The sequence below is a fragment of the Rissa tridactyla genome, chromosome 11 (genome assembly GCF_028500815.1).
Source record: "Rissa tridactyla isolate bRisTri1 chromosome 11, bRisTri1.patW.cur.20221130, whole genome shotgun sequence".
NCBI lineage: Eukaryota > Metazoa > Chordata > Aves > Charadriiformes > Laridae > Rissa > Rissa tridactyla.
In genome coordinates, this window is record NC_071476.1 from 12,617,129 (window position 1) to 12,637,039 (window position 19,911).

Here is a 19,911-nt window from a genome sequence, read left to right on the forward strand (position 1 = left end):
GGAGAAGAGAAGGTGCTGCCGCACATCGCTTTGCTCCTTTTATCCTGGTCCCTCCCCTGCCTTTCCAGGCCAGAGCATTTTCCAAACTCTGCTTTATCCCATCCCTGACGCTTCCTTTCTCGCGCTACCAGCATCACTAATAATAACAGCTCTAAATTCTCCTCGCCTGGCGCTCAGTCGGTGGCAATGGGCGCTGTGCAGCCTCACTGCATCTCTCTGCGTCTCCACTCGGTCTGCGGCGGTGCGCGCGCCCTTAAATACATAAAATGCGTGGGCAATCGTGCACCGCTCCCTCCTCCCCCAGTTGGGCAATTCGGGATGCAATATCCAACCCCCTGGCTCTTCGCTCATAGGAATATCATGCCCGTCCCCATGGCAGGCAGAGTACCCAGGCGGCTGTATTCCTTACCTCTCAAAGGAGCCGGGAGCGCGGAGAGAGCTGGAAATAGCCCTGGCTGACACAGATACCTGTGCAAAACAGCAGGGGCCTGCACTTGCCTTGGTAATTGCATACTGCATGGCAATGAGTCACCCGCAGCCCCGCTCCCTGCCTCCTGCTGCATGGTGCGGGCAGGATTCGCCATCCTCAACTTGGTACCGTTTGGCTGGGAAAGTGCTGCACCCCCCTCACCCCCCCTGCCAAAGCACAGGCGGTGAGCGGCAAGGATAGCAGGGAAAGGATGGGAACGAGAGCATCTTGCAGCTTTTTAAGCTCTCAAGATGCTTTCAAGTGCCAGCAAGACTGTGTGAGCTGTGATTTTGCTGCATTATTTCTGTTGCTAGCCATCTCTGCACGGGGAGCGCCTGCGTGCAGGATAACTGCTTGCAGCAAGCAGGCATTCACCAGTGCCGGGTCTGGGGGGGCTGAGCCCACAAGGACACCACCCACAAGGGACCAGGGACCCCCTGGGACCAGCCCTTAGCACTTCCTGGGAGGGGGATCCGGGGTCCTTGGGATGGGCCCCCCTTATCTCAGCCACCGGTACAACTGCAACCGAAGCAGCCGGAGAAGGAAGCGATGCGTCAGCTCACCCCAACCTCCCCGGCCACGGGAAGAAGGCCTCACCAGCATAGCTCTCCATCCCCATCCTCATCCTCCTCCCCGTGGCGGGGGGCTCAGGGTCTGCCTCGCTGCTGGCGATTGCACTGTCAGGAGGAGATTAATAAATAATTAGCCGGCAAACTTCCACCAGGGAGCTTTGTTTCTTCTCCTCCAGCGGTGCTGCCTGTTCAGAGAGTGAAAACCAGGGGAGAGCAGCTATCTCCGGGGAGAGGGCCTGGAGGGGGTGGCATTTTCCCCGCCAGGCTGGCAGCTCCCCGATCTCCTCCGCAGCTGACTTCATGTATCAAAGGGACGCAGGAGGGAGGAGGAGGAATAGGTAAAATCAATGAGAACCTATTTGGCGGGGTAAAAGAGCATGGTTTTATTTATAGCGCTGGCTGGAGCTGAAGTGTCTCCTGCCCAGGGATACGGTGCCGAGGTGCTGGGGAACAGCAGAGCGGTATCTGTGTGGGGATGGGAGATGCTCCAGTGCCTGGTGTCCCAGTGAGCCCACAGCCCCATCCACACCACTCCCCAGGGTGCTGCGGAGCACCCCTGCGGAGGGGTTTCTGCTCTAACTGCTCTAACACCAGTGCTTGCGGTGAGAGGGAGCTGGGAACTGAAAACCAGCCCCTTCCCACTGCTGGTGCCAGCCCAGGGGTGCAGTACGTGGGGACAGTGACGGCCACTCACCATGGGGGATGCTCGGAGGAGCACTGGTGAGGAGGGCAGGGGGAATGCAGAGAGGGTGCTGCGGGATGGGGGCCTGGGGACAGATGGGGGCAGCCTGGCTGACGATCACCCTGGGCTGGGAGCCACGAGGTGGGGAGATGCCCACAGACATCCCTGCCAGCAACGGCTGCTTGAGGAACAGCCAGTCCTGGCTTGGCGGCACGGGGGATCCGAAGCAGCTCCCTTCTCTGCTTGCCCCCTTGGCTAGCTCTGCTCGTGCAGGGGGACCGGGACCTGCTCCGGTGATCACGGAGAGTCACCGAGAGGAGGCAGTTAAGAGAAAGAGGAAGCGAAAACAGCGATGGCAGCATCCAGACCCTGAGCAGCCCCCGAGGAGGGGCAGGAGGAGTTGCCCTGCTTGGGCCCAGGGTCAGCAGAGGAGGATGAGGCCAGTCGGGGTCTCTACCAGCCTCCTCCTGCCCCTCACTCCTCCCGGGGAGCAGGGCAGAGGGGAGGCTGGCAGCAGGAGGATGGGGATGGAGGAGGCACCCCAGCTCCCAGCGCCAGCCAGCCAGCCAGGGCAGGGACGGGAGACCAAGCAGCACCACCAGGACCAGAGGAGGCTCAACAGGCAGGGACGAGGCAGGCGAGCTGGGGAGGGGACAGCAGGGTGACATGGATGGGCTATGACAGACACCATCAGCACAGACCGAGAGCCGCCAGTGGCACGGTGTGGCGGCGAAGTGAGAGCGAAAGAGTAAGTGTGAGGGACACATGCCATATGGTGCACCTCCCTTTGGTCCCTGCATGCCCATGGATGGCTGGTGCCACCGCTCCAGGCTGCCTCCGGGGCAGCACGTGGGGACACTGCCGGCGGAACAGCAAGGGGAAAGCTTGGATCTCTGCGGCGGGATGTCAGACGGTGCAGAAAGTGCAGTGCAGGGTCTCTGACAGAGGGTTTCTTCCCCCAGATAAAGTGAGGAATGGGGTGAGCTGAGTGCTCCAGGCTGCTCCCGGGCTCTCGTCCCCTGGCAGAAGGGGCCGGCTGGCCCCGCTGTGCCAGAGCAGCCCAGGAGGAGGCCAGGCTGCTTCAGCTGCTGCGGGTGTGCTGCTTCCGCAGACAAATGAGTCACTGAAAACGCCATAAGGAGGCAATGGGCATCCTGGTCTCCTTGCTCAGCCCACACAGCTGGTGGGCAGCATGAGCCATCGCACAGGAGCCTTCCCGACCATCCGCTGCGCTGCCTGGCCACTGCCGCTTGCTCCAGGAAATTCCCATCTGTTTCAATAGCTCATCCACAACCCCCGTCTTACTCCTTTGCCACCACATTTCTCTTTTCATAGGTTTTCTCTGCAATAACCGCACGGCTTTAGCTCCAAGCGTGCACAAGGCTGCAGTTTTGGAGAGGAGCAGGCTGCAGAATCGGGCAGGCTGGAGCCCTGTACGACACCACCCCGTGTGTGGGCAAACCCCAGCCCTCAGTGCCGACCACGGGCTCCTCTGCCGGAGCAGCCCTAGTGCCTGTCTCTGCTGCAGGCAGAGAGCGCTGCAGCGATTTGAGTTTGGTGGCACGGGGTGGGAAAAGACCCTCTGCCAGGTGCATTCCAGAGAGGGGACTGGGGGGTCTCTGCCACGGCACAGGCAGATACAGTGCCCGTGTGTGCCTGCATGAGGGGCTTTGCTGGCACTGTATAGCATCGGTCCCCAGTGATGCCTGGGGACGCTGGAGTGGGAATAGCAACCTCCGAATAAGCACAGCCACAACCACGCTCCTTGGACGAGCTGCAGCTCAGAGCCAGGAGCCCAGCCAGCACCCACTTGTGCTCTGAAACCGCTCTCTTGTTTCCCAGGGCCCCTCCAGCCCAAGAGGCCACATCCTCAGCGCTGTGGCAAAGAGGGCATCGCCTGAGAGTGGAGGGGCAGCTTCCACCCAGGCTTGTGGGGAGCGAGGGGCCGTGTGGCCCAGCAGTGCATTCCCAGAGGCTCGCTCCTTGCTGACCATTAAACATCACAGAGCCCTCATGCCACAAACCGAGGAGGAGGAGGAGGAGGAGGCAGGGGTTTCCAGGTGAACGTGGCTGATCAGGAGCCAGCAGACACAGAAGGCATGGAGGAAGGGCGACACTAGGTCCCTCGCGCTTGGTGACTTCAGGTGAAGGACAAGGCTGAGCTGAGTGTTGAGCGGGGCCGAGGGGAAAGGAAAGCAGAGCTCGTGGAACGGAGCCAAGCAGAGGAGCTCAGCGAAACCCAGGGACACAGCACTGCTAACCACTGCTGCCCCGCAGGGAGCCAGGGAGCGGGGCCTCCAATTAGCAGCCCACATGAATGAAGATTGCGTTAGCGGAGGACTCTGGGAGAGCCGCGGGGGCACCTTCCCCTTCGGCTGCCCCCAGCTTACCCAACCGCCAGCTCAGAGAGACCCAGCGCAGAGCCCCCTCCCCTGTGTCCCCAGCGAGAGTGGCTGCCGGGGTGGCTGTCCTGGCCGCCACGCAAATTCCCCCTGGGGCTGCATTTAATTTTAGTGCCCGGGAGAGAGTGACACAACACGGGGGGCTGGCGAGGACCCGCCGGAGGCTGGGGATGTTGTAACTCGGAGGAGCCCCATTTGCCGCTGCCTCTCACTGCTCCTGCTGCCTGGTCCTTACAACATTTTCTCATCCACAAACAGGGGCAGCTGCAACATGAAACCGAAGGCGGGAGTTTGCACAGTGCGGGGTGTCTCCTGTCCAGCCCCGCTCATTGGCTCCTGCCCCTGTCCCACATTTGGCCTTTGGTAGGCTAAGGGTACCTTCAAACCCTGTCCCCTCCTGACCGCTGGCCTAATGGCATTACTCGCTCTCTGCTGTTTTGAAAGGGCATTTGCAGGCTTTTCCTGTTATATTTTACCTTGGTAATATTATCCCCAGCCCCTCCGGGCTTAGCATCGTGTTGCTGCGGCTGGCTGCAGCGCCGGCGCAGGGCTGCCGAGCGATCTGGCTTAGCCGGCGCCGGCAAGCGAGGGGTGGGCACAGGGGGCTTGTTTCTGCCCGACTGTGGCTGACATCTCTTTGAGTACATAAACACAAAGAGCAGCAGAAGCTGGAGCTCTGGCAGCTCTCAGGCTCACAAAGGTTCTGGTTTAGGAGGAAAGCCGTGAGCACTTAGAGAAACGGCGGTCGGTCTGTGCGCGGACAGAGAAGGGTGTGTACGCATGGGGAATATAACGTCCCGTTCACACCATTGCACTGAAGCACCGTGGATCGGCCGCCCTCTCTACCCACCATGGGTATTTCTGAGGTTGCCACATGACTGACCCACCATGGGTATTTCTGAGGTTGCCACAGGACTTCTAAGGAGGTGGAGACAATACCAGCTATAACATCTTGTCCTCCTTCGCCTCTCTCCTGGTGCTTTCGAAGCTCTTTTTATGAGCTTTATTCAACCAATCCCCCCAGCAGCCCCAGGGCACAGGGAAGTGGTGTGATCTCTGTTCTATAGGTGAAAAAACCCAAAAGGCACAGAAAAACACTTGGACTGTGCAAAAGTCCAGAGCAGTCAGGAGCAGAAGTTGGAGCGTGTTAGCACCGACTTGCAGCCACGTGAGCAACTGTACTTCGTCCTCTGGGATCTCACTGGAACCCAGAAGTAGCAGCAAGTCCACCCCTCCAAGATGTCCCCGTTTCGCTCCGTGTCTGCTGTCCTCCGGTCCCCTCCTGGCACAAGGGCAGCCTGCCCTCAACGTCCCATCCAGTTTTGCGCACTTGGCTGAAAGAAGCCCTAATCCGTCTCTGTCCAGAGGAGAAATGGGGCAGCGCAGGCTGGGCTCTGCTTTCCTTGTGCTCCTCCACTGCCTCTGGGCTGCCTGGCCGAGCAAACCCACCGTGCGGGTCACCGCTGCCGGGGTGGGCAACCCACAGCCCCACAGGTTGCCACCAGCCAGGGACTGGAAAGGGACTCATCTTCTTGGGTTCGAAAGCAAGGAGGGAGGAACTGGGCTCGCACACACACGAGAAGGGAAAAGGTATTTCTGAAAGACATGTCTGTGCACGGCTTGGTTTTAGAACAACCTTTCACAAGCAATTCCCATGAATGGTTACTTCCTATTTGAGTACAACTGATATAAAGGAAATCACGAGATACTCGAGCGAGAACCTCGTCTTTTGTGCAATAGATTCCTCCCCAAAGACTACTTTTATGGTGAGGCCTTCCAGCCCTGCTGCTTCCCCTGATGGGGTAGCCATCCCTCCTGTTCTCAGCTCACCTCCTCTCCCCGTGGCGTTGAGCGCTTGCATCTCCTGCAAAGGAGGGACAGGGAGGGAATGCACTCCGGGTCACCGGCCAGCAGGGTCAGCTGGGAATTCAAGTCTTGGTCTGCAAGGAATCGCACATGCCCCAGAACAAGGCAATTTCCTTCCCCGGGCCCTTCCTCTCCCTGCGCCGTGCTCTGATGCCGTGCCTGCTGCGAGCTGCAGCCCCGCATCCCGGCCACCGCTGTCCTGGGCCCAGAATTCCCACCCACGGGAAGAGAAGTTTCATTGCTGGTGGAGCAGCTGGAAAAGCACTTCAGGTAACTGCTTCAGCGCTTTGTAAGAGTAATTAGGAATAAAGTGCCACAGCAACGACGAAGAGTTGGTGACAGCTTCTCTCTTGTTTTGTCCCATCCCACCCCTGCCTCCAGCTCTCGTCAGCCGTATGATTTAACACACGCTGTCCCCTGACATCTTCTTTTGGTGCAAGGCTTGGGGTCATCGGGAAAACCCAACATTGCTGCATTGCATGGTGTTCACAGCTCGTCCCGGACCAAAGGGAGGGTGTTAGAGAGTGGCTGGAAACAGCTCTCCCTTTGAAAGAAAAGCAAGACGAGAACACGGACAGGCTGCAAGCCTTTCCTACCGGAGGAAGAATCACCTTCTGTTCACTCCTCAGAGCCCGGCGCAGTGCTCTCCACCTGGATCATTCCACACAGCTTTTCTTCATCAGCCGTTTGTGCACAGAAGTGTCCCACAGACCCGCCTGAGCCATCCGAGGGGATCTGAGGATCTGGAGCCATTAGGCTGCAGGTGTTGCCACTTGGTTGGTTGTGTATCAGCTAATTCGGGCTGCAGCGCCAAGCCCTGCTCTTTCCCATGTAATTGCTACGGGTAAGTAAATAGAACATTCATGAGATTTTTGGTCCCATCATTAATTATTTCTGAAAGGGCTTTTAGCACACGCCTCAAAACCCCAGACAGAAAATTGACGTGCGTGACATCAAGACACTCGCAACAACAGCAGGATGAGCACTGAGGCAAAACCGAGGGAAATCTGAAGACTTTTCGCTCCTTGTTACGCTTTGCTCTCAGCCACCTGGCCCCACTCCAGCGCAGACCCACTGAGCCTGGATGTGACCATCAGCCCAACACGCTGCTCTCAGGGTTTATATCTCAATGCGGGGTGATCTGGGACTGTTGATTGATGCCTGGTGATGCTGAGTGCCCCCAGTGTTAAGGGCTGGCACTTATAAGATGTGCACAGTGGTGCTTAAGGTGGGTGCGTGTCCTGTGGAAGGGTGCTTGTGCCCCACTTGTTGTTGCAAGCCCCACAGGGCACTCTGCAACCATGGATGTCCCCCCCACTGGGCCTGGATGTGACCCTCAACTCGGGGTGTATATATCTCAACTCGAGGTGGTCTATGGCCTGTTGAGTGGTGCCTGGTGGTGCTGGGTGCCCCTGCTTTTAAGGGCTGGCACTTCTGAAATGTGAACAGCGGTGACTGAAGTGGGTGCACTGGGTAGATGTGTGTCACACGGGCAGCTTCTTGTGCCCCCCGAGTGGCTGCAGACCCCATGGGCCACGCTGCAACCATGGGTGAACCCCCACTGAGCCTGGATGTGACCTTCAGCCCAACTCAGGCTTTATATATCGCAACATGGGGTGATATAGGGACTGCTGAGCGGTGCCTGGTGCTGCTGGCTGCCCCCACTTTTAAGGGCTGGCACTTCTAAAGCGTGCACAGCGGTGATTGAAGTGGGAGCACCGGGTGGGTGCATGCCCCGCAGGAACCTGCTGGTGCTCCACGCGTGGTTGAAAACCCTGGGGGACGCTCTGCAACTGCAGATGTTATGGCCCCCCCAACCCGCCTCAGCCCAACATGCTGCACTCAGGGTTTATATACCTCAACTCGGGGTGCCCTAGGGACTGTTGAGTGGTGCCTGGTGCTGCTGGGTGCCCCCGCTTTTAAGGGCCGGCGCTTCTAAAGCGCCCACGGCGGTGGCTGAAGTGGGTGCACTGGGTGGGTGCGTGTCCTGCAGGGACCTGCCTGTGCCCCACGCGTAGCTGCGCACCCCACGGGGCACTCTGCAACGCCGGCTGCCCCCTCCCACCCCCCAAGAGCTCCACCGCCCTTCCCGGCTCCCGCAGCCGGCGGGCGGGGGCTACGGGCGGCTCCGCCCCGCCGGCCGCCCGGCTCCCCGCCGCCGCCGCCGCCGCCGCGCCTGCTGCATGCTCGGTGCCGCCTCAGCTCCAGCCGGAGGTGGAAGATGGCGGAGCCGGGGCCGGATTGCAGCTCTCTGCTCGATGAGGATCTCTCCTCCTTCGTCTTCAGTTACCTCGCTGACAGCCAGGTAGGGAGGGCGGTGGTGGGGGGGCTCTGCTGTCCGGCTCCCCAGCGCGGTGCAAGCCGGCAGACCCTTGCAGATCCTCCGGGCACCTGGGGGAAGAGCCGGTCCCCGCACCCCCCCCGGGGGGGGGGGGGTGCGGGGACCGGCTCTTCCCCCAGGTGCCCGGAGGATCTGCGGGGGTCCCGTTTGCTCCACGGATGCGCAGAGAGCCCTGCCGCCCCCCGCGGCTCTCTCCGCGCCCATCCCCGTGGCTTCGGGGCGGCCCCGGCGCGGCAGCAGCCCCGCAGCCCCCGCCGGCGCTTTTCAGCACCACTCGCACGTGGACTCCCGCGCGCCCCCTCCCCCCCCATCCTTCCCCCCCCCCCCCCCCCCCCCCTTTTTCTGCAGGGAATTTTTTTTTGGGGGGGTGGGGGGAGAAGTTGATGGGTTGATGGGTTTTGGTACGCCCCCCCCCCTCCCCTTTGAAACAGCCTCCACACACACACACACACCCCGCTGCAAAGGTGGGGAGGGGGATGCCGCGGTGCAGGGCGGCGTGGGGGGGGGGAGGGGGGGGGGTGGGCTCCGCAGGGGGCTGCGCGGTGGGGGCCGATAAGAGCCGGGCTGTGGGATGAGTCATGCCGAGCGTCAGTTACACGCATACGGGCTGGGATCTTGGGGGATGGAGGTTTGGGGAAGGGGGTGGGGTGGGGGGAGGGTAGGGGGGGCGGTTGGCAGGGAGAGGGGTCTTGGTGCTGCGAGTCGGCGGCTCCAAAATCTGGATGGGCTCCCTTTTGGACGGAGCTGGGGATTAAAATCAGATTAAGGCTCCTTGGCAGCTCCCGCACGATCACGAGAGCGAGCCGTGCTGGCTATAGGGCTTGCATGCTTTTCCATTTTGGGGGGTGGAAGAGAAGCGCTATACAATAAGCCGGGCAGTAGCAACGAGCCGTTGACTGATCTGGAGCACAACCGCGCATTTCCCAGTCGGATTGATGAGGCTGGTGCAAGTGGGAAGAGTTTTCTGTAGTTATATATCACCCCTCCAGCCCTTCACTTTCATAACCACAGATTACAAAATAGCTTCGATTGTGAAGCTAGCACATTCATCCCAACCCTTGCTCTCTCACCAGTTTAGCTCCGGGATTGCAAACAGCCGGAGCGTGTGTGCGGGGAAACAGGACGGGGACTAATCCTGCTGTTTGGGTTCAAAACAAATAAGGTCTCAAGACTCAGTAAATCAGATTTGCCCCTGGTGCGTGTGCCAGACAGAACCAGGCAGGTCTTGCCACCAGCTAGATTGATGTAGTCCCGGCGCCTCTCCTCGCATGCACCAGCTCCAGAGTGCTCCGGCTTGGCATGGGACCCGGGCAGGTTGCTGGGGGGGGGCGCAGAGCAAGGGGGAGGCGGCGGCTTCGGTCGTTAACGAAGAGCTGCTGACAGGTTGATTACAGCAGAAGGGTCAGGAAGGGTGAGAAGTGGGCCGAGAAGATTTTGTAAGCGGTTTGCGTTTTCTGATTTGGACGGATTTATTATTGCTGAGGGAACAGTCGGCTGGAGACGAGGAGGCTGGTTGTGTGGGATGTCATCCCCAGGCAGTACGGCAGGAAAGCTGTGGCACCCCCCGGCCCCGCTGCTCCCTGAGCGGGTGAAAGTTCCTTGGCTCCACTTCCCTGCAATAACCTGCCTGTTCTCCGCATGCTTAACGTGAAATGAAAAGCTCCCGTGATTGCAGCACGCATCTCGAGGCTTGTTGCATTTCGCTTTTTTGGTCAGCGTTTGACATGCCAACCTAGGAATCTTATTCCAAAAAGGGACTGCTAAGGCAGGGGGGAAAAGATCCCGAGAATTGTCATCTTTCTCTAGTGCAAAACCACCATGTTGTGAACATCCCCTGCAAAATTTGGGACTGCGAAATGGCCTGTGGTGAAACAAGACCGTTTTTATGGCATCTCTTAAAATACGGTTTGCTGCGCTCGAACTCTCTTTTTTTCTCTCCCTCTCCCATCCGTGCGCTATACTGTGGGGAGCGGAGTGGGTAGCGCGCAGAGTTCGTGCTCGTCTGACGTCTGCGGGGTGGATGATGTGCGGAGCAGCAGCGGGATGTTTGCAGCCCCGCTGCAGGCTCCCTCGGCAGCGGCGCGCAGCCAGCGTTTGCTCTCCTGCCCCGCGCCTGCTCCTCATAACTGCATTTCCTCTCTGCCCCCACGTGTGCAGAGGGGTTAAAGGCTGGGGTAAAAAGAAAAGGGAAAAAAAAGGAAGAAAAAAATAAAAAAGCCCCCCCCCGCCGCTAGCTATGATTTGCATGCATTTGCTTAAGAAACGCCTGAAGTTGTAAGCGCGTGTTGTGCTTGTACCTTAACCTCTGATGAAACCGCAGGGAAGGCTCCAGCCCTGGCTGCTGTCACATGCCTGCTTTATAACTCGGAGCGGGAGGCGGTCCCGGGCTGGCCGCTGACGTCTCTCCCCATTACTACTGTACGAGCCTCTGCTTACAACTGGGTTACTGACTTCTCAATGAAGCCCGAAAGCTGCTTCCGCAAAGTCCCCGGTGCACCAGCACGAGATCAGTTTATCCTGAGAGGCTACAATGTCAGGAGGCCATGAGATCACAAATATTAGCCATTTCCTTCGTGGAAACCTTGAGGAACTCTGACTCTCCTCCTCTCTCCCCCGTGCTCCTCCCCAGTCCTTGCTTTCGCAGTAGGTTTGGAGAAAGGTGCAGTTGGGTGCGCGCAGGTGCCAGGCGATCCCTTCTCTCCGGTGGAGGAATCCTTGGGAGGGTTCTCGGGGAGATGGACAGTGAAGGTTTGACATGGATATTTGCATCAGTCCCTTAATTACATGGGCTTTTTCTGAGGATGCCTGCTAACCTCTATTTACATATCGAGGACAGCGATGATTCACGTGGTACCTGCATTGCTACAGAAAGAAAATCAGGGTTCTTCACTTGATACCTGCCTTTCTCCTGCCAATTCCTTTTCCCTTTCTAACAACAAAAAAAGGTGATTTTGTTTTGCTGCAACTCCAAACGCGTCATTTCTGGGCCCACTTAATCCATTTTGTGCAACCCTGTGCCGCTCAGAGGTATGAAGCTGGCTGGAGCTGGTTGGTGTGCTGGCACCAGGCGCTGGAGAGTGCCAGCCGGGCAGCTCTGCCCCGAGCAGCGCAGGGCGGCCGGCGACTCTCAGCATCCCTGCGAGAGGCAGGAGCACTTCGACTCTTATGCTTCGATTTCTTTAAAAACCCCAAACAAAGTGCAACGACAGGAGGGGAAAAACCCCCAAACCAGGCTGCTTCTCAGAGAGATGCTTAAAGATCACATTAACTGAAATACAATATTCCCTCTTTAACTTCTCAGCCTCCTGCTAACAGCTTAATCCATGGATGAGTGCAGAAGGCACAGGGAAGCCCTCGGTGGAAAAGCGGTCCATCGGGTGGGTTATTACTGTTAGTAAAGAAGTGGGGATGCGTCCCTAATTTCTGATAGTCCTTGCTGAGCAGACGGATATTCTGCTTTTTCTGTGGCTTGTCTCTCAAAGATTTTTGGGAGGGGAGTCTGGATGTCTGAGACAGCCCAAGGGCCTGTGCAAAGCGTTATCCTCAGCCTGGCTGCATTTGCTGCAGCGTTGGTCGAAGGGCTGCAGCATCGCCGGGGCTGGAGACCCCCCCTCGCTCCCCGGTGAGGCCCTGCGAGGAGGCTGTGGCGCGGTGGCAGTTACCCACGGTGGCAGTTGGCAGAGGCCACGCGGTCGGTTTGCGAAGCAGGGGGTGGCGGTTGCTGGGGATGCCGGCAGCCGTCCGCGCCGCAGAGCTGGCTGCGGGAGATGGCGAGTGTGGCGTGCTGCTGAGCCTGCTGCTCCGAGCTGGGAGGGAGCGGCGGGAGGGAGCAGCGGCGCAGGGAAAGGAGGACTGGTCTGAAATCTGGCCCCTTGGAGAGCCTGCCCGCACAGCCATCTGCCTTCACCCCCCGGCTTTTGACCAGACACCCCGGTGCTCCCCACCCTGGCCGGGCTCCGGGGCTGCCCCATGCCATGGGCTTTCCTCCCTCCTGCCTGCACATCCCTGCCCCGGTCTCATGCCGTAATGGAAAGGCACATCTCCAACAGGTGAATAATTAAGGTCTTAACCTAGTGCCTCCAGCAAAGGGAGCTTTGTCAAGGAGACGGATCTCTCTCCCACATTAACCTTTCCAATGTCAAAAGCCTCTTTGTAGTTAGAAACTCCACTTGCTCCATCACTTCAGCGCTGTCGGTTGTCCAGTGAAAAATGCCTGGGGGATGCCCTTCCTGCCCCAAACCCCTTCCTGGCTTGGAGGAATGGGTCTCGTGGTCCCCAGCACGGGGCTGGGGACGGGGATGCCTCAGGTTTGCTCCTAGCAGGCCATTTGCTGCGCTGCCGGCCACTGCTGCCTGCTGGTCCCGAGGCACAGGAGCCCTCCACGCTCCGAGATTTCTCTTGGAGGGGTTGGGGGCCGGCTGGTGGCAGAGTCCTGTGTTGCCAGCAGGCAGAGTGCCAACAAGGGCATGTTCTCCCCTGGCCAGCACGTGCCAGCACCCACGGGAGGTCAGGGATGTCACCCATCCAACTGGAGCGGAGGTGGAGTGTGGGGACAGCCCGTGCCTTTGCCGCCCGGTGCCTGCAGGGCAAACACCACCAAAGCCACCGCTCCTTCTGCTTGCCCATGGCCTTGGGGAGGTGGCGTCACCGGGGCGAGGGGCACCATCCCTGCAAGGCACTCTGAGCCCAAGCGCCCCGTGGGGCTCTCCAGCACGGGGCGGGGGGCCCTGGCTCTGCTGGGAAAGGGCTGTCCCCAGAGATAAGGCTCCGCTGGGACCACACTTGTACTCCCTTGCCACCACCAAGGAGATGGGGCAAGAGAAGCCAGGGACACGAGGTGCCGGCAGGGCCTCGGTTGGCAAACGTGTTTGCCGAAGGAATCTGCTGCGGGCTCCCGCAGCCGAGCCCCGCTCCATGGCAACCCCGCGCGGGCTTATATTTCTCGTGACTGCTTGGCAGCCTGAAGTGATTTAGCAGAGGGGGAACTTTGCACGCGCCGGAGCCGCCGCTGCCAGCATGGCCATGCCGGGCCAACCGCCGCGGTCCCGGCCACGTGGCACTCGTCCTCCCCAGGGGACACGGGCTGGGGCAGCACCCCCAGCGCAGGCAGCCGGCTCCCCTGCCCGCATGGGGTGGGGAGGAGGGGGCAGGTCCCCACTACCTCTCTGCTGCCTGGAGAGCCACCCCCTTGCCAGCACCTGGAAGAGGATGCTTTAAGCTGCCTCTGCTTGTAGTAACGAGCCAGAGTGTAAAGGTTGAAGTTAATGGGGTGGGTGGTCAGGTGAGGTAATGACCTACTTCCAGGGGCAGCCGCACCGCAGGCAGTGGGTGATGGTCCAGCCAATGCATTTCCTTTCCCTTATCGCTCGGCCGTTTTGCTTTTCAGCACTTTTCCTGAGCTCTGGCTCACAATTTATTGTTTATTTATTTATTGGGTTTTTTTATAGTGCGAGCTTCCAAGAAATGCCGAAGGACTTTGCACAGACCTGGCTGCGCTCAGGGTCTCCTCAGCCCGCTCCTTACCCTGCTCCATCTCGTTGCACCTCCCCAGGGCTGAGCTGCTGCGAATTGCTATGTTAAACCGGTTCACTTCAGAATTAAGGAAAAATAAAAGCTGGAAGTCTCCTTTGGCCCTCTAAGAGCTGGAAACCCCAACCAGGGAGGGGTTCCCCATGCGGCAAGTCTGGTGTCTGCTGGTGGGGGGTGTGTAGACTGTGGCAGCCCTGGGGGCTCTTTGGGATGGCCCCATCCAGTAGCCAGACTAACCTTTGATCGCTGCCGGCTCCTGGGCAGCTGTGTGGGGCTTAGGGAAAATGCTTTGCTTATCTTGCAGCCCTGCTGTCCCCAGGCGAAGCCGGTGGGTGCTGGGTCCCTCCCCAGTGTCCCCCGCGCCCCCAACCCGTGAGCCAGGAGGGCTGTGTGGGGGAGGATGCTCCTCAGCATTGTGTGCCCCGGGAGCAGGATGAGGATTCTGCTGAAGTATCACAGGAGCTTTTTATATCTGCCTGTGCATCCCCACCCCTCCCACGGCACCCTGCCCACCCAGGCAGCGCACAGGCAGGCGTTTGCCCTCGCAGCTGGGAGCAGGAGGCCTCTGCCCTTGGGGAGGGGGAGCGCTGGGGGATGAAGCAGGAGAGACCCCGGTGCGCCGGGAGGGCTGATGTGACACTTCTCCCCTCCCCTGGGACCCAGCGGTAAATGCTTTATATGGATGTTTTTGTGCTGAGGTGGCGGAGGATAAAACGAGTGCCTCCAGGAGCTCTTGCAGCGACCACGGTGTCAGGACAGCGTATCTTTACTGAGATGCATTTTCTAAATTCTTCCTCTGCGCCGCTTCTGCGCCCTGCGGTCGCTGCCTGTAGCAGCGGGGAGCTCGCCGGCCCCACCAGCCCCTTCTGCTGAGCCAGCGCCACCGCTCAGGCTCCTCCGTTCCTCTTTCAGTTTGCAGCAAGTTCATCGCTGCTGTCACTTCTGCTTCCCCAGCCTTTGTCTAGGGAGGCTGCAGGACACTGTTCGACACCGGGCGAGGGGTGTGGGAAGTGTCAGCCTTTCCCGCCGCCAAAAGCTGCCTTCCCCACCTACTCCCCGAGGAACCCTCATTTCCTAATTTTCGTGTGCATCAAGGGCAAGGAAATCCTGTGGCAGGGGGAGATGGCAGAGCATCCCGGCACAGGCTGAGCTGGGGCCGTAGCTGCCAGAGCAGCGTGCTTCGGCGGCTGGCTGTGCCGTGCGGACGGAAGGAAGCCCAGCTGCCTCTAATCATGTTTCTTTTCCTCCCTCCTGCCCGGATGAGGGGGGACTGCAGGTTTCGCCGCCTGCAAGTGACAGCTGGGGACCTGGTTGTCCTGCCACTGAGGGGACCCGAGGCTGCAGCAGCCCCAGCTGTCCCTCGACACAGAGCTGGGGTGCAGGGGAGCTGCTGCCGGCAGCGGGCAGCGTGGTCCCTGTCCCCCAGCCTCGGCAGCCTTCTTGCTGAGCCCTTTCTTGCTTCATCTTTAGCCAAAGTGCCTAGATAGGAGCGAGTCGGGTTATTTTTTTTTAATGAAGAAAGTGCAAGTGTAGCTGTGGGGTGTTTCAGGAAACATCCCAGCGGGACACTGCCATGACCCTTTGCACACACACGAGGCTGACGGGGCTGGGCTCCAGCCGGCCCCGCAGCAGCCAGGCTGGGTTAGAGCAAAGAGCAGCGCTGATTGCAGCCGGGGTGATGGTTTTACACCCCCGCCTGGATAACAGCAAGGAGCTGGAGGTGTAAAACATGGCACTCGCACAGCTCCCCTTGAAGACCAAAGCAGGAGCAGGCTCTGGCATCTCTGTCCCCTGCAGAGGCCAGCCCCTCTGCCAGCATCCCGTCCCCGCTGGGTGCAGGGGGTGGGGTGGTGGCCACAGGGCCGTGGTGGCTGCAGGGCCGTGGTGGCCGTGGACTTTTGGCTCCTCGCACGTGTCCCCGGCGGAGAGTGCGCTCCGTGGGCTCGGAGCAGGGGCAGAGCTGCTGCCCGTGTGCCGGTGGGGTCGGGGCTCTGCCTGCTCTCCGGCAGCGCTGGCGGAGGGCAGGGCAGGGCAGGACACGGGGGCTGCGCGGTGGCTGGTGCCAGGCGAGCCAGCAGTGGCCTTTCCTGCTGCCACACAGAGGTTGCTCACCTGGCACCCAGCACGGAGAGGACGAACTTTGTTCCCGCTCAAGTCCCTCTCTCCTGATTTCCCGGGACTCGCACAGCCTCGCTGCAAACGTTTGCAACTTCCATGGCCCTTGGCTTCAAGCTAATTAAACCTTGCATTCCTGTTGACTCCCTTTAAACCGCAGCTGCTTAGCTGCCTGCCTTCCCCCGCTGCTCTGGGGCCTGCCGCCCTGCCTGCGCGAGGTGTGTGCGGCTCAGAGCCACCTTCCAGCATCTTAATGACGGGAGGATTTTAAACCTTCCCTTGAACAGCATAAACCCCAGGGCTCTGCATAGCCGGAGCTGGAGATTTAAACCAACCAGCATCGTTCCTCCTTGCAAGCAGGCTTGCACGCAGATAGTCACAACCTAACCGGGCTAATAATGAAAAGAAAAAACTGCAAATGGTTTTCTTAAAAAGGAAGTTTCTGTCTCTGTGTGGGCCCCACCGGGAGACGGGAGCATGTGGGTTTTGGGTGATAAAACCCATTTCCCAGGTAACAGAACTCAAGTCTGTGAGAACTGTGGTTTTCTCAGGCTGAAAGGCTGGATGGTATTTGAGCTGCTTTTTTGTTTTGGTCTTGTGGCCACGTCCTTTTAGGAAAGAATAAGTATGTCTATTTATATATATTTTGAAAATGAAAGCACGTGGTACATGTCCCCAGAAACCCTTGTGGTGCATGTTGTCATGCGGTGGGGGACGTGGCTTTGCTGATGACCAGCAACCAACCCTCCCCACCAGCTCGTACCAGCAGCTGAGCTGGGGAGCAGGGACAGCCCCTGCCCTGCAGCCCCGCGGCTTGGGGTGCGCAGCCATAGGTGTGGGGGACATGCTCGTGCACGGATGCTGCCCCTCCTGGTGGGACCAGAGAGGCTTTGGGATGTGGAAGTGGATGCAGGAGGAAGGAAGTCGGCTGCTGAGCTGGGGAGGGATGTCGCGGGAGGCTGTTAGGACACACAGTGATGGGAAGCGCTGGAGCTGCTCCATTTATTTACTTCTGTTGACTCCTCCTGCTCATGCTATCGGTTGTGCTGCCTGTCCTGCCTGCACTGATGGCTTCTCCGTTCCTGTGTTAGCGCTCCCGGGATGGGGTGCGTTGGCAGCCCCCATGCCGCTGCCTCCCCACGGTGACCAGGAGCTGCCCATGAGGGTCCGTTTGCCCAGGCTCCCTCGTCCCAGCTTGTGCCGCTCGCCTGCTGCCCCTCTGCCCAGAGGAGCTGGAAACCACATCCAGCTGAGTCAAAAATAAATGAAAGGCAGATTTTCGGGGGGAGAACGTCCCCATCTCTGCTGCTCGTTTTTATGGCCGTGCAAGGACCTGGAAACACAGCTTTCAAGTTTCTCTCTGTATTTATGTAACCCAAACTAACTCTTTTTTGGAAAGAGCCGCTCTGTTGCATTTAGATACCTAAATATAGCAGCTGCTCTGGAGGGAGGATTAGCCTGCGAGTGCCCTGGCGGGTATGGGACCTTTGTGGACGGGTGTTCGGGGGAGTTTAAACCTCTTTTAATCAAGCCGGGAGGGTTATTCCCTTGCCATTAGCGGGCCGGGCTTGCAGCCGTCCCAGGGCAGTGAGGAGCCCGCAGCGGTGACTGGGCTGCCCAGGCTGGTGGGGCAACAGGAACCTGCTGAGATGCGAACTGCAGGTTTTTTTCTAAACACCTTGATGCCTTTTGAGACCGGAGCCCATCTATGCCCAAACATGCTTTTTGCTAACATGCTGTTGCCTCCGTTTGGAGGAAGGAGCCGTGCTCCAAGGCACAGAAGCAGAGTTGAGCTACGGGGTAAACCCTTTGGGTCCTGCCCTGCCAAAGGGCCCCACGGGGCTGCGGCACCTCAGGGTGACCATTCAGGGCTGCTGGAGCAGAGCCACAGCTGCGACGCGGGGCTGGGCGCAAAGGCAAGGAAGGGCGAAGGTCCTTCTGCCCTTGGGTGTACGGGGCACCGCAGGCATCAAAGTCCTTTGAGCTCTTTTAGTGAAGGATGTGGGACCAATCCTTTGAACTGACGAGCTGAGGGACGCCCCACAGGTGCCATTTCCCCTTGCCAGGGACGTAACTCCCCACCCTCGGGGGCACTGGGACCCATAGGCTCGGCCGAGATGCAGTCGGTGGCAAGATGCGGGCACCCATGGACCTGCTTCTGCTTCCTGATACAAGACCCCTCATTGCCTTCAGAGTGAGCACAAGAGAGGGGTTTGCCTGAGTGGTCTGACCACCTCACTAGCTTGCCCACATGGCATGGTGGGTTCTGGGGAGGCCTTATAGCGGCCTTCCAGTATCTGAAGGCGGCCTACAAGAAAGCTGGAGAGGGACGTTTTACAAGGGCATATAGTGATAGGGCGAGGGGTAATGGCTTCAAACTGGAAGAGGATAGATTTAGGTTAGATATTAGGAAGAAATTTTTCACTATGAGGGTGGTGAGACACTGGCCCAGGTTGCCCAGAGAAGCTGTGGCTGCCCCATCCCTGGAGGTGTTCAAGGCCAGGCTGGACGGGGCTTGGAGCAGCCTGGTCTGGTGGGAGGTGTCCCTGCCCAGGGCAGGGGATTGGAATTAAATGATCTTTAAGATCCCTTCCAACCTAAACCATTCTATGATTCTCTTGTACCACCTGGGATCAGCAAGGCTTGCACATTGCACCAAATTTTGATGGAAACAGAGTATTTCAGATGTGCACAGGGTGACCCTTGCTTTTGTTTCTTGATGTCTCCAACTGCCCTGTGATGAGGGTGCTGTGGGTCCCTTCTGAGGAAGCGGGGAGCTGCCATTTGTGTCCGTGCGTGCCGATGTCCCAGGGACTTGGGACATGGAGCACATGGTGTGCTCCTGGAGTCTCTGCAGCAGCTATTTATAAGTGCATGGAGGGGGCACTGTTGTGTGTCCCCTCTGCTCCTCCCCGCTTTGCAGCGCTGACAGCGAGAGCCTGGCTGCTGCAGGGGCTCCCTGATCTGTCTTGTGATTCGGGCCTTGATGGAGACCTGCAGGAGGATTCCTTATGTTTGCTGCAGGAAAGCAGAGGGTCCCTCAGATATTTGAGCCTTCATCTCTGTGCTTTTCTTGTTGTGTTCTGTGCACACCATGGCTTGCGGGTGCTGGCATGTCTGAATACCTCCCCGTCTGCCTGCTGCCCATCCCTGCCCCACACCGTGCCCTCTGCCCAGCTCGGAGCTGTGCAGCCTCGGACCACCTCACCCTGGAATGCAGGCTCCACCAGGCCAGGAGCCACCTGGCTAAATGGTGGGACCCCCGGGGAGGTGTTGGTGAACACATGCACGCTGGCTTCACACGGTGCCCTTGTGCAACCTTGCACGACGGCCTCTCATCTCTTATCACACAGGCAGGGACCAGGCAGGTTTGGCACTGCCCAGTGGCAGCCCCACCGGTCGCTGCTGGGGGCAGGTGGCCCTGGGTCTGAAGGAAGGACCCTGCCATTTTGGTGATGCTGTCCTCAGGGCTGTGTCATTTGGCCCTGGCAAGGTGGAGGTGAAATAGAGAAGGTAAAGGCTGCGCATTGAAATGGGAGGAGGCAGTGCTGGAGATCCGGCCGGAGGGCTCGCAGCGTCCCCAGGATCCCCGAGCCGCTCCAGCAGATGGCTGCAGCCCTCCCGCCCTGCTCTAAGGAATACAAATGTGCAGCAGATACGGTTACCCAGCCCCGAGAGCGGTGTTAGCTTTCATTTAGATCGATATCCCTGCCTGCCTGCATCTGAGGGAGCACTCAGCTGGCAACCCAAGCCCGGCCAGGAGGAGACACCCGCCAAGCCTCTGCTGCCCGCTCCAGACCCTGCCTGTCCGTCTGTCCGTCTGCCTCAGCGTGGAGGCAGAGCCAGCGCCAACCGCAGTGCTGTTGCCGTGCTGTCGGACTCCGTCATGCGTAAAATGTAATAAATAGGGCCATAAGCCTTTTACGAAGTCTGTT

General features: G+C 59.2%; 1 protein-coding gene across 2 annotated transcripts in view; it reads left to right on the forward strand.

Moving 5' to 3' along the window:
• Positions 1-8,154: 8,154 nt before the first annotated feature.
• Positions 8,155-19,911, forward strand: part of PPARGC1B (PPARG coactivator 1 beta) — a 55,851-nt gene continuing 44,094 nt past the window's right edge. For both annotated transcript variants that reach the window (XR_008468871.1, XM_054217514.1), the window contains exon 1: positions 8,155-8,296. Coding sequence is in view for 1 of the 2 variants with exons in the window: in XM_054217514.1 (XP_054073489.1) it covers positions 8,213-8,296 (84 nt within the window). In the remaining variant the exon portion in view is untranslated. The remainder of the gene's footprint in view (positions 8,297-19,911) is intronic.